At 38.8% G+C, this 14,065-nt stretch overlaps 1 protein-coding gene across 1 annotated transcript in view; it reads right to left on the reverse strand.

Moving 5' to 3' along the window:
• Positions 1 to 11,453: 11,453 nt before the first annotated feature.
• MAMDC2 (MAM domain containing 2) overlaps positions 11,454 to 14,065 on the reverse strand; it is a 201,543-nt gene continuing 198,931 nt past the window's right edge. Inside the window, exons 13-14 of the mRNA XM_066368010.1 lie at positions 12,601 to 12,685; positions 11,454 to 12,464 (exon numbers count right to left, since the gene is read on the reverse strand). Of these exons, the coding sequence (XP_066224107.1) occupies positions 12,400 to 12,464; positions 12,601 to 12,685 (150 nt within the window). The 3' untranslated portion in view covers positions 11,454 to 12,399. The remainder of the gene's footprint in view (positions 12,465 to 12,600; positions 12,686 to 14,065) is intronic.

Here is a 14,065-nt window from a genome sequence, read left to right on the forward strand (position 1 = left end):
ATTGTACTCAAAGCAACCTGGTACTGGAATAAGAACAAGCATATAGATCAATGGAACAGAACAGAGAACCCAGAAATAAACCCACAGATCTATGGACAACTGATATTTGACAAAGGAGGTAAGGGCATACAATGGAGTAAAGACAGCCTCTTTAATAAATGGTGTTGGGAAAATTGGACAGCTACCTGAAAAAAAAATGAAACTAGACAACCAACTAACACCATTCACAAAATAAACTCAAAATGGATAAAAATCTTAAACGTAAGGCGTGAAACCATAAGCATCTTAGAAGAAAACATAGGCAGTAAGCTCTCCGAAATCTCTCACAGCGATATATTTGCTGATTTATCTCCATGGGCAAGGGAAAGAAAAGACAGGATAAACAAATGGGACTATATCAAACTAAAAAGCTTTTGCACAGCCAAACACAATAAGAACAGAATAAAAAGACAAACTACACAATGGTAGAACATATTTGACAGTATGTCTGATAAGGGGTTAATAACCAAAATTTATAAAGAACTTGTAGATCTCAACACCAGAAAGACAAACAATCCAATCAAAAAATGGGCAAAAGAAATGAATAGACACTTCTCCAAAGAGGACATACAGATGGCCAATAGGCATATGAAAAAATGCTCAACATCACTAATTAGAGAAATGCAAATTAAAACCATAATGAGATATCATCTCACACTGGTCAGAATGGCGCTCAGCAACAAAACAACACAGAATAAGTGCTGGCGAGGATGTGGAGAAAAGGGAACCCTCCTACACTGCTGGTGGGAATGCAGACTGGTGCAGCCACTGTGGAAAACAGTATGGAGATTCCTCAAAAAATTGAAAATTGAACTGCCTTTTGACTCAGCCATCCCACTTTTAGGAATATACCCCAAGAACACCATAGAACGGTTCCAGAAGGAGAAATGCACCCCCATGTTTATAGCAGCATTGTTCACAATAGCGAAAATCTGGAAACAGCCCAAGTGTCCGTCAGAGGACGAGTGGATTAAAAAGCTTTGGTACATATATACTATGGAATACTACTCAGCCATAAGGAATGATGACATCGGATCATTTACAATAACATGGATGGACCTTGATAACATTATACGGAGTTAAATAAGTAAATCAGAAAAAACTAAGAACTATATGAACCCATGCATAGATGGGACATAAAAATGAGACTCAGAGACATGGACAAGAGTGTGATGGTAACAGGAGGTGGGGTGGAGGGGTAGGGAGGGGGCGAGGAAGGAGAGGGGGGTTAGGGGGAGGGTAGGGGCACAAAGAAAACCAGATAGAAGGTGACTGAAGACAATTTGACTTTGGGTGAGGGGTATGTAGCATAATCAAAAGTCAAAATAATCTGAAGATGTTTTCTCAGAACATATGTACCCTGATTTATCAATGTCACTGCATTAAAGTTAATAAAAATAAGATAAAAAAAAAGCTTTTGTACAGCAAAAGACACTATTAACAAAATAAAAAGACAACCCACACAATGGGATAACATATTCACCAATACATCTGATAAGGGGTTGATAACCAAAATTTATAAAGAATTTTTAAAACTCAACACCAGGAAGGTAAACAATTCAATCAAAAAATGGGCAAAAGAACTGAATAGACACTTCTCCAAACAGGACATACAGATGGCCAATGGGCATATGAAAAAATCTTCCACATCACTAATCATTAGAGAAATGCAAATTAAAACCACAATGAGATGTCACCTCACACCTGTTAGAATGGCGCTCATTAACAAATCAACACAGAATAAGTGCTGGTGAAGATGTCGAGAAAAGGAAACCCTCCTGCACTGCTGGTGGGAATGCAGACTGGTGCAGCCACTGTGGAAAACAGTATGGAGATTCCTCAAAAAATTAAAAATGGAACTGCCTTTTGATCCAGCTATCCCACTATTAGGAATATATCCTACGAACACCATAGCACTGTTTCAAAAGAAGATATGCACCCTCATGTTTATTGCAGCATTGTTTACAATAGCCAAGATCTGGAAACAACCCAAGTGTCCATCAGTGGACGAGTGGATTAAAAAGCAGTGGTATATACACACAATGGAATACTACATGGCCATGCAAAAGAAGGAAATCTTACCTTTTGCTACAACATGGATTGATCTGGAGACTATTATGCTAAGTGAAATAATAGTGAGTAACAGGCAGAGAAAGACCAAGATATTGTTTCACTTATATGTGGAATCTCATGAACAAAGTGAACTGAGGAACAGAGTAGAGGCAGGGGTTTGGTCACAGGGACCGGAGACACAGCTGTCAGAGGGAAGGGGGATAAGGGGATGGGATCAGAGAAGGTGAAGGGATTAGTGAAATTATATATACATGCCTGACCAGGCGGTGGCGCAGTGGATAGAGCAACGGACTGGGATGCGAAAGGACCCAGGTTTGAGACCCCGAAGTCACCAACTTGAGCGTGGGCTCATCTGGTTTGAGCAAGAAACTCACCAGCTTGGACCCAAGGTCACTGGCTCGAGCGGGGGGTTACTCAGTCTGCTGAAGGCCCGCGGTCATGGCACATATGAGAAAGCAATCAAGGAACAACTATGGTGTTGCAACAAAAAACTGATGATTGATGCTTCTCATCTCTCTCCATTCCTGTCTGTCTGTCCCTGTCTATCCCTCTATCTGACTCTCTCTCTGTCCCTATAAAAAAATTAAAAAAAAAAAACACAAAGAAATTATATATACATAACACAGAGATACAGATAACAGGACAGCAAATCCCAGAGTAAAGGGGAGAAGGAGTTAGGGGGAAGAGGGCAAAAGGGGTGTAAATAGGGACAAGGGGGTGGGGGGTGAGGGTGCTATATTCAGTGGGACTCTTGAATCCATGTTAACATAATACATTAAAATTAATTTTAAAAAAAGATTACAGGAGAAAGACTGAAGCAAAACAAACAAACAAACAAAAAAAACCATTCAATATTTTCCAACAAACATTCATGGTTAAAATTTCTGGAAAGTAAAAGAAAATTTCATTTAACCAATAAAAGACAACTCTCTAAATCTCCAGCAAACTTATATTCTATGATGAAATATTCAGAAATTTTCTCTTAAATTCTGGAACAAGTCAAGGATGATAATCACTACTTTTATTTAGCACTATATTGAATACTTTTTTTTTTTTTTTAGCAAAAGAGAAAGAGAGACACACACAGAGAGACAGAGACAGACAGGAAGGGAGATTGATGAGAAGCATCAACTCATAGTTGCAGCAGTTTAGTTGTTCATTGATTGCTTTCTCATACATGTCTTGGCTGGGGGCAGTCCAGCCAAGCCAGTGACCCCTTGTTCAAGCCAGCAACCTTGGCCTTCAAGCCAGCAAGCTTGGGCTCAAGCCAACAACTATGGGTCATGTCTATGGTCCCACACTTATGCTGGTGACAATGTGCTCAAGCTGGTGAGCCCGTGCTTAAGCCAGTGACCTCGGGGTTTTGAACCTGGGTCATCAGCGTCCCAAGTTGACACTCTTTCCACTGTGCTACTGCTGGTCAAGTCATATTAGATATTTTAGTCTGCCAAATAAATTAGAAAAACAGGGCAGATAGAAAAGTTGAAACGGAAAACCAAAACTGGGTTTATTAAGAAGTCTCACCTAATAGTAAAAGAAAATTAATGTAGGCAGAATAATGGCTCCCCAAAGATACTACATCCTATTCCCTGGCACTTGTAAATATGTTACCTTACTTCATAAAGGAAATTTGCAGATGTGATTAAGTTAAGAACTTTAAGATGGGGTGATTATCCTAGATCAGCCAGGGGCTCAGTATAATCACAAGGATTTTTATAAGAGGGAGGTAAGAAGGTCAGATGTGACAACAAAAGCAGATATGAGTAATGACACAGTTGGAAGGTGGCCATGAGCCAAGGAATGTGGGAAGCTTCTAAAAGCTAGAAAGGCAAGAAATGTATTTTCCCAAAGCCTCCCTTGAAGGACCATAGCCTTGCCAACAGATTGATTTTAGCCCCATGAGATCCATTTGCAGAATTCTGACTTCCAGAAGTGTAAGATAATAAATTGTGTTATTTTATGCCACAAAGAGTGTAGTAATTGTTATAGTCACAACAGGAAATGAATGTAAATATAGAATCTATTCAAAGTAGTAATAAAGAGCTTAGCAATTTTACTGGATATAATTCCAAGTGAATCAAAAAGACTTCAAGGTAATAGACAAAAGTTTATTTTTTAGAAGGAACCACATGGGAATATCTTTTAAAAACACAGGGTACGGAAGAGTTTCTTAAATAACACAAAAATACACATAAACCATAAGTAAAATGAAAAGATCATTAATTCATATATATTTAAAGCTAAGGCCTTTCATGAGTCAAATTCACCATAATATGAGTGGGGAGGAGGGAAGTCACAGGTAAAAAAAGAAAGATATTTGCAATTCTTAAAACAAACAGAAGCTTAGTATCTGGAGTACTGAAGAATTCCTGAGACTCTATAAGAAAATGGCAGACATCCTCAGCCTCAACAACCCCTTAAGAATAAGGGGGAACAAAATCTCTGAGGAGAGAATGTGATAGGGTATGTGGCCAAAGGGCTGTAATAGATAAGGACTACAGCCTGACCAGGCAATGATGCATTGGATAGAGCGTTGGCCTGGGATGCTGAGGATACAGGTTCAGAGCCCTGAGGTTGCTAGCTTGAATGCAGGATCACTGGCTTAAGTGTAGGATTCATACACATGACTCATGGTCGCTGGCTTGAGCCCAAAGGTTGCTGGCTTGAAGCCCAGGGTTTCTGGCTTGAGCAAGAGGTCACTGGCTTGGCTGGAGCCCTGTGATAAAGGCACATACAAGGAAGCAATCAACGAATAACTAAGGTGCTGCAATGAGGAACTGATGGTTCTCATCTCTCTCCCTTCCTGTCTATCCTGTCTGTGCCTCTCTCTCTCTGTCTCTCTTCTCTCTCTCTCTGTCTCTCTCTCTGTATCTCCCTCTCTCTCTCCCTCTCTCTCTCTCTAGAAAAAAAAAAAAAAGATAAGGACTATCCAGGAGATTGTAGGACCAACTCCCCAATGGATTTATGGCTTAGAACTAGCAAGTACCAGAACACCAACTCCATCCAACATGGCAACTAATTTCACCTTGAGGTAATCCCTAGCCTCATTATATGCTCATTGTAACACATTAGCTTACTATACTACTTGACCATATCAGAAAGAGAAAGCCCATATAAGGGCACAACATGGCTAATGGGGCTCTGAAAAGTCTTTACCCCTTTTTTGAAAAAATCCTGAGTATTCCTCCTCATTTTTGCTATTGTTTTATTTTCATTATTTATTTATTTGTTTGTTTGTTTGTTTATTTTACTTTGACAGGGACAGATAGGAACAGACAGACAGAAAGGGAGAGATAAGAAGCATCAATTCTTTGTTGCAGCACCTTAGTTGTTCATTGGCTGCTTTTTCATATGTGCATTGAACAGGGGGCTACAGCAAAGTGCTCAAGCCTCTTGCTCAAGCCAGCGATCTTGGGTTCAAGCCAGACACCATAGGGCCACATTTATGATCCTACACTCAAGCCAGCGACACCTCGCTCAAGGAGGTGAGCCCTTGTTCAAGCCTGTGACCTTGGGGCCTTGAATCTGGGTCCTCTGGGTCCCAGTCTGATACTCTATACACTGCACCACCGCCTGGTCGGGCTCCTCCTCATTTTTGAATGCCCTACCCTTCAATTACATAAGCCTCAGTAAAAGAAATAAATCCTAGGGGAAAGAAGAAAGGGAGGGAGGGAGGGAGGGAGGGAGGGAGGGAGGGAGGAAAGAAAGAAAAACAAAAAGAGATAGGAAGGAAGGAAGGAAGGAAGGAAGGAAGGAAGGAAGGAAGGAAGGAAGGAAGGAAGGAAGGAAGGGAGGGAAGGAGGGAGGGAGGGAGGGAGGAAAGAAAGAAGGAAAGAAGGAAGAAAGGAAGGGAGAAAGAGAAAGAAAGAAAAAAGAAAGGAAGGAAGGAAGGAAGGAAGGAAGGAAGGAAGGAAGGAAGGAAGGAAGGAAGGAAGGAGGGGAGAGAGTGAAAGAAAGAAAGAAAGAAAGAAAGAAAGAAAGAAAGAAAGAAAGAAAGAAAGAAAGAAAGGGAGAGAGAGAAAGAAAGAGAAAGAAAGAAAGAAAGAAAGAAAGAAAGAAAGAAAGAAAGAAAGAAAGAAAGAAAGAGAAAGAAAGAAAGAAGAAAGAAAATGGAAAGAAATGAGAAAGAATTAAAGTCTTACACTAGCAAGTTTTGGCACTCATCTGTACGGATAAGGGTAGCCAACTGGAAAGCAGTTTTTCATCATTTAGTTAGGTGTACACATCATACAAGTCTGCAATTCATATGCTAGATATAAAACCAAAAGAAAATATTTCACATGGGTACCAAGGTCACTGGCTTGAGCCCAAGGTCGCTGACTTGAGCAGGTGGTCACTGGCTTGGCTGGAGCCTCCATGGTCAAGGCACTTATGAGAAGTAATCAGTGAACTAAAGTGCTATGACTATGAGTTGATGCTTCTCATCTCTCTCCCTTCTCTCTCTCTCTAAAAAAAAAAAAAATCCATCTTATGAAGTCTTGAGAATCTAATTCTGCTGTTTGTTGACAGCTGATTTTTGCTTTTAGTGGCATATTTCACTAAATGTTTTGTAATTTTGGACTGTGAGTCCTTCTCCCTCGCAATTTTATATGTGGGAAACTTGTGCAGCCTGGGTTGGGTGCACTGCCCTTTAAGGGAGGTTTACCAGGTACCACAAGTGTATCACTGGCCAGGGGCACATTTTCATGTTAAAGTTTTAGTGTGTGATTTTCAGACCATGAAATTTTGATGGATCAAAGAGAAAATATCCCTTGTGATTTTGTAAAACCACATACCTATTTGAACTAAACTAAATGCTGTTATTGAGCTTTTGTTAGTTAATCCAGATTTGTTGAGCATGCTAGGTAGTGGGAGTACAAAATTGACTAAGTGACCATTCTTGAGATGGACATGAAAACAGCAAGTTACATTTGGCATGAACAGTTTTGCTAGGGGCATATATACAAGGTAAGTAGCACGGAAGAACCATTAATAGTGGCTGGAGTAGGAAGAACAAAGGGGAAGGCATTGCCCAGGTGCCGGTGAAAATCAACCTGTATTGCTAGTAATAAGAAAAAGTTGAAAAAGGGACATTATATGGTTGCTTTATCCTTAAGGTGGCACTATAAACTCACAATTTCTTTGTAAAGAAAGACTATATACAAATAACTGCAAAAGATCCAAAAAATTTTAAACCTTATAACCTTGAATGGCTTTTGTGTGTCAGATGCTAAGTGCTTGCATGTATTATTTGCATTTAATGTTTACAGCAACCTAAAGAAGTAGAGTCAAGTATTTGTCCCATTTTCCAGACTAGAAATAGGAGTCTGAGAGGGTATAAATGACTTGCCCTCAGTCACAAAGCCTGTAGTGGGAAAACCAGGATGTCAACTGAGACAGCCTGAATCCAGAAACCATGCCCTCATCAGTACGCTGTATCACCTTTCTATAGCAATCCACGTGTTGAAAATGCAACCACAGTAGAATGACCATTTACAAAAAATCTTTTGCCCTGGCCGGTTGGCTCAGCGTTAGAGCGTCGGCCTGGTGTGCGGGGGACCCGGGTTCGATTCCCGGCCAGGGCACATAGGAGAACCGCCCATTTGCTTCTCCACCCCTCCCCCTCTCCTTCCTCTCTGTCTCTCTCTTCCCCTCCCGCAGCCGAAGCTCCATTGGAGCAAAGATGGCCCGGGCGCTGGGGATGGCTCCTTGGCCTCTGCCCCAGGCGTTAGAGTGGCTCTGGTCACGGCAGAGCGACGTCCCGGAGGGGCAGAGCATCGCCCCCTGGTGGGAAGAGCGTCGCCCCTGGTGGGCGTGCCCGGTGGATCCGGTCGGGCGCATGCGGGAGTCTGTCTGACTGTCTCTCCCCGTTTCTAGCTTCAGAAAAATACAAAAAAGAAACACAAAAAACTTTTATTTTTTCCCGAGTTCTAGTTAAATGGCACAGGAAAACATGTCCCCATCTGGGAATAAGTCAGAGTCCATGTTAGTCGGTCTACATTGGTTGCTCTGTCCAGAAGTTGGCAGGAGACTGGCCCAGCCCTACCTGGTCAGATGTGCCTTCTAGGCCCTCTCATAGCAGCACCCTGACCATGTTACCTCACGGTACTTAGCACTCTAAATCGTGCCGACAGGTTTAGATCTCTGTTTTTCTCACTAAAATGTGAGCATCTTTGTAATCCCCCCTGCTAGGTATAATGCCGGAAGCATAGATTTCTCAACAAGTCTTTGCTGAAACTTTTCTTCTTCCGTGTCCAACCAGACCCTGCGTTGCAGCCACAGTTTTCTCGGTCTCCTTTATTTTTCACTCCCTGCTACACCTAAATAATCTCCAACCCAGAGAGCAAATTATAGGAGAGAAGGCAATTTTGTTAAAAAGTAGTTTCTGTGTGTTTAGGAACACTTGTGTGTTTAGGTGAAAATTAGAATCAGTGCAAACACTAGGTTTAAACGTTAAGCAGTACCTATTAGTTAGTATACCTTTCCCCTAGGAGATTTCTAAACCTGAGAAAACTATACTGTGCTTACTATCCTTCCATATTTCCATTCAGGTGAAATATAGTTAAAATGAATGCCAAAGGCAGCCTGGAAAAAGGAAGAGAAACACCCAAAAAGCAAATCCTGCAAAAGGAGCATACATGAGGGAGGGTAAATTAATCTGCTCAACTTACATCTCCTCTCTTAGGAACTTCAAATTGTTTCTGAGAAAAACTGGTAATAATTACCTCCTTCCTTTCTGCCCTAAGTCAATAACTAGTTCCCAATACTGCTACCCCCATAATTTCAAAGATGGTGTCCCAAATAGTATTTCTGGTTTGACTACCTTTGAGCAATTTTGGTAGACAATAAATCCTGAAGTGAGGGAACCTGGAAGCTTTTGCTTGAGTTTAAATTATACTGCTTCCAAAAATTAGAGGATATTTTATTGCTTCATATTCATTTTGAAATATCCCCTAATTTTTGTGATCAGTATAGTATTGTGCAGGGGTCCCCAAACTTTTTACACAGGGGGCCAGTTCACTGTCCCTCAGACCGTTGGAGGGCCGGACTATAAAAAAAACTATGAACAAATCCCTATGCACACTGCACATATCTTATTTTAAAGTAAAAAAACAAAACAGGAACAAATACAATATTTAAAATAAAAAACAAGTAAATTTAAATCAAGAAACTGACCAGTATTTCAATGGGAACTATGGGCCTGCTTTTGGCTAATGAGATGGTCAATGTGCTCCTTTCATTGACCACCAATGAAAGAGGTGCCCCTTCTGGAAGTGCAGCGGGGGCCGGATAAATGGCCTCAGGGGGCCGCATGTGGCCCGTGGGCCGTAGTTTGGGGACCCCTGGTATTGTGGATATAGTCAGGAGAGTTAGGTTCAAGACTAGGCCCTACACTAGCTGCTGCACTTGAATAGATTCTCTTTCCCTATTTATAATGAAAACATTACTAGATTTACTTCATGGGTTGTTATCAGGATGTTAATATGTAAAGCTCTTTGAACAATGTCTCAAAATCAGAAGGTTTCAATAAATGTTAACTATGACTATTACTATGGATTTATGTGATCCATAAACAAGGAGGCTGATAAATGACTTTATTCATTTACCATATATTATAAAACCCTTACTATGTACTATATACTAGGTCCTAGAGACATAATCTTCATTTCTTTATTCAGCAGATATAATTAAGCTCTGGGTAGGAATTATAACTTTGAATAAACTATACTGCCTAGTACGCTGGTGAATTGGTTGACATCTTGAAATCTCCCCCAGTGAACCAACTCTATTTAGGGATTTCCCTGCCATGATAATTAACCATTATGAATAGAAAGGATCTGATTTACAAAATTTTGCTTTTCTATAATAGTTTATTTTATTTTCTCCATAAGCAGCAGGATGTTTATTTTGTATAGTTGAGTCTTTTTTAAGATTTTATTTATTGAATTTTAGAGAGGGGAAGGGATGCTAGTGAGAAGTATCAACTCATAGTTGCTACAAGATGGTTTGCTTGTTGCATGTGCCTTAACCTGGCAAGCCCAGGGTTTTGAACCAGCTATCTCAGCGTTCCGGATTGACACTCTATGCCACCACAGGCTAGGCGAGTCTTTTTGTTTTCTAAGTGATGTGATGTTCAGGGAGGTATAATGTTCTTTACAGATTAATTAATGGGTTTTGACATTTTTTTAATGGGAAATCCTCCCAACTCCATTAGAACAATGGATTTTTGGCCACACAAAGCAGAAAAAGGTAAGGGCTTTGGCATCAGAGAGACCCAACTCTGAATTCCTTTGATTAACAGCTGTGGAATCTTAAGTTTTTTTTTTTTACTCTTCTGAGCCTTTTCCATATCATTGAAAAGGGATAATAATATCTTCATCTAGGAAGATGTTGAAAGAGTCAAATTCATTCATTCATCCATCCATACAGGTATTTATTTGTTGAGACTCTTAATATATATCAGGCATTCTTCTGGTTACTGAGACTACAAAAGAAAGCCAGAATCCTCATTCTCATATATACTGCACACAAAAATTAGGGGATACTTCAAAATGAATATGAAGCAATAAAAAAAGAAGCATTTGATTTTTTTTTTTTTATTAAACAAGAACATCAGAAAAGCAAATGACAAGTCAAACAAAGCTGTTTGATTATGCAAATGAGACGCAAAACCAATTTTTATGTCATTGGTAAAAATACACTATACAAAAGGCTGAAAGTACTGAAGTATCTGAAAATTCCCCGATCCCCAAATTTTTGTGAGCAGTGTAGTTTACATTCTAAAAAGATAACATTTGGAGGAAAATTGAGAGCCTTTATGTGAAAAAAAGCAGTGCTTATGTCACTAGTGCAATGCTTAAGAAGCAGTTAATTGTAAGAGTCAAATTAGAATTTGCAGTTAAGTGGTAAAAATATTCTGACAACAAAATATAATGTAACCTGACCAGGTGTTGGCACAGTAGATAGAGTGTCAAACTGGGATGCATGGACGACCCAGGTTTGAAACCCCTAGGTTGCCGGCTTGAGCATGGGCTCATCCATCTTGAGCACGGGCTTACCAGCTTGAGCACAGGGTAGCTGGCTTGAGTGTGGCATCATAGACATGACCCCATAGTTGCTGGCTTGAACCCAAAGGTTGCTGGCGTGAGCAAGGGGTCACTCGTTCTGCTGTAGCCCCCTCCCACCAAGACACATATGAAAGAGCAATCAAAAAACAACCAAGATGCCGCAACAAAGAATTGATGCTTCTCATCTCTCTCCCTTTCTGTCTGTCTGTCCCTATCTGTCCCTCTCTCTGTCTCTCTCTCTCTATCACACACACAAAAATAATAATAATGTAGAAATGAGTAGATACCATTGAAAAGATTTTCAAATTACCTTTTATTAGGTAATCTTATTATTTCATAACAGCTGTTTAGGTGTATAAACATGTATATACAATGTTCTAAACATGTACATGAAAAGCAGTAGTTTATTATGTCTGCTGGAATTCATATTACTCCAAACCTTACCAAAACGTTGTTTAAAAAAATCAATGAAATTGTTTAACACATTTAAAAAATTGAGGGGCATGTGTACATAAACATTTTCAACCTTGCTTCACAAAAAAAGAGTGAAATGTCTATCCATGTATTCATAGTGACTTTCAAAAGTAGTTTAAAGGGGGGGGGGGAATGAAGGTAGCATTGCCTTGTAATACAGCTTTAATTAATACTGACTTACCCTGGGACACTCATGAAAGATCCTTTGTTATCAAATGTAGTAAAAATATTTAAAAATTAACACTCCATTTCCATGAATTAAACATAGAAAATAAGACTTTATATTCTTATACCTACTCATTACCATAAAAGCTGCATTCATTTTGCAGATATTACTGACACTCCATATTATGTCTTTAAAACTATTTATGATATTTAAAACTCAAAAGGAACCCCACAGATTTATTTTCCTCCCAGCACATTCACTGAATGCAGATTTAAGTGAGCACATCTCATTCTGATCATGCCCTTTACTCATGTACTTTAAAAATGACTACAATGTAGTACATTTGTATTTTTTAACTGGTATGAAAATTAAGATAAATGATCTATGTAAAACCAGCAGCCTGTACTTTTAGTAACAGTTGTCATATGAAAAGAAAAAAGCCCTGAGTCAGTAATTTTTGCAAAAGTAATAAAGAAGAGTGCTCTGAAGTCATTTTATCACTTATGAAATAGTTAAGACTGTCCAGTATTCATTTGCTTTGTTTTTATTTTGATTGAAGAGGTATGGCTTTTGTTTAGTTAATTCAATTCAGGTAATTTCTTAATATTCAATTTCATTTAAATCCTCAGAATATCCTGATGATTGCTGAGTCGTATCTTCCATTTCTGTCAGGAGACAAATAGACAATAAAAGTTTTATTTTTATTGTAGAAAAATACTTAATTTGCATTCTTATGATTTGAGGCTGTAGCAAAATCCCTTTTCAATCAAGCTTATATAATTGGGGAAAAAATATGAATACCTGCACAGGATCCTGCTTGAAATTTAACATCATCAATGGCAATATCACTTCTTATTGACACTCCCCTAATGGCTTCAAATATTATCTGAAAAATAATGAAGTCTGAATTTAAAAATAGAGTCATCTGATAAAAGAAGGCCAATCAGGGACAGATCCAGGCTGTACGAGTTCTTAGGGCCACCTTTAAGGAAAAGAATACAAAATCACAAATTCAAATTTAGGTACAAAAGAGAGTACTTATTTGAAATTTAAAGAAATTCACAACAAATTACTGGAGCCTTGGAGATTCAGGTCCCTTTTTTCTGAGATCTTTAGGGAATTTCCCATAAATGCCCATCTTGCAATGCTACCCAATGATGACCTGGTCTCTCCTCCCCACCTACTACTCCCAGCACTCACAGGCCTATGAAAGTGATAGGCCCAGAATCTTAAGCTTTCTTAGGCTCTCCCCCAAAGCTACCTTTGGTACTGGTGTTAGGAAGAGTTTAATATGACTGATGAGACCCATGTATGAACAGCAAAGCATAATAATTATGCTTTTTTCCAAAAAGACAATGTTTCACTAATCATGTTAAAGACTGTGACTTCTGCCCTGTCCAGAAAGCTTGGTTGGTTAGAGCGTTGTCCCAAAGTGCAAAGGTTGCCAGTTCAATCCCTGGACAGGGCACATACAGGAACACATCAGTGTTCCTGTCTCTCTCTCTCTCTTTCAAATAAATAAATGAAAAAAAAAAAAAAAAGACTATGACTTCCACAAAAGCCCAGGAAGAAGAGGAAACACGTTTCATGACTTAGATCCTGAGAAGAAAATAACTAATCAAATATTCAGGTTTTCAGGTAAATCAATTATATTAGCATCTCTAAGGCAGCCCCAACAATAGTTAATAAACCACTAAATACTCCAGAGAGGCTGTGGGTAATAAAAAGTATCCAGAAGACACATTTCTCTACTTATTTTATGAGCAAATGACTCCCCACTAGACTAGTTTATGATTTAAAGTAAATTAAAGCATATAAAGTAGATAATTAATAAGCATATAAAACTATTTTGAAGTTGATAATTTAAAGAAACTTTAATAACAGAAATGTGGCAAAATAATATTTTTTTTTACTCCAACTGTTTATTGTTAAGGAACATGAGAAAAAGGTCATACCCATTACTCCCCCCCAAAAGAGCATTGTCAGTAATAAAGGGATATATCTGATATATGTATATATCCCTAACATATAATGCACTAGGACTATCCATCAAATTTCACAAAAATTCAAATACCAAAATGTAATTTTTTAATCCACCTTAACACAAAACAAACAAAACATCATTAAAAGATAACCTATTTCCATATTAAAATGTACTGGAATTCACATATTTTGGATCTAATAGGCTTTAAAAAGTCAATAGACAACATTACTGAGTGACTTAATGAAAAATTACTAGTTATTAATGATGTGTAATATTGTTGAA

This window comes from Saccopteryx leptura, chromosome 2 (genome assembly GCF_036850995.1).
Source record: "Saccopteryx leptura isolate mSacLep1 chromosome 2, mSacLep1_pri_phased_curated, whole genome shotgun sequence".
NCBI lineage: Eukaryota > Metazoa > Chordata > Mammalia > Chiroptera > Emballonuridae > Saccopteryx > Saccopteryx leptura.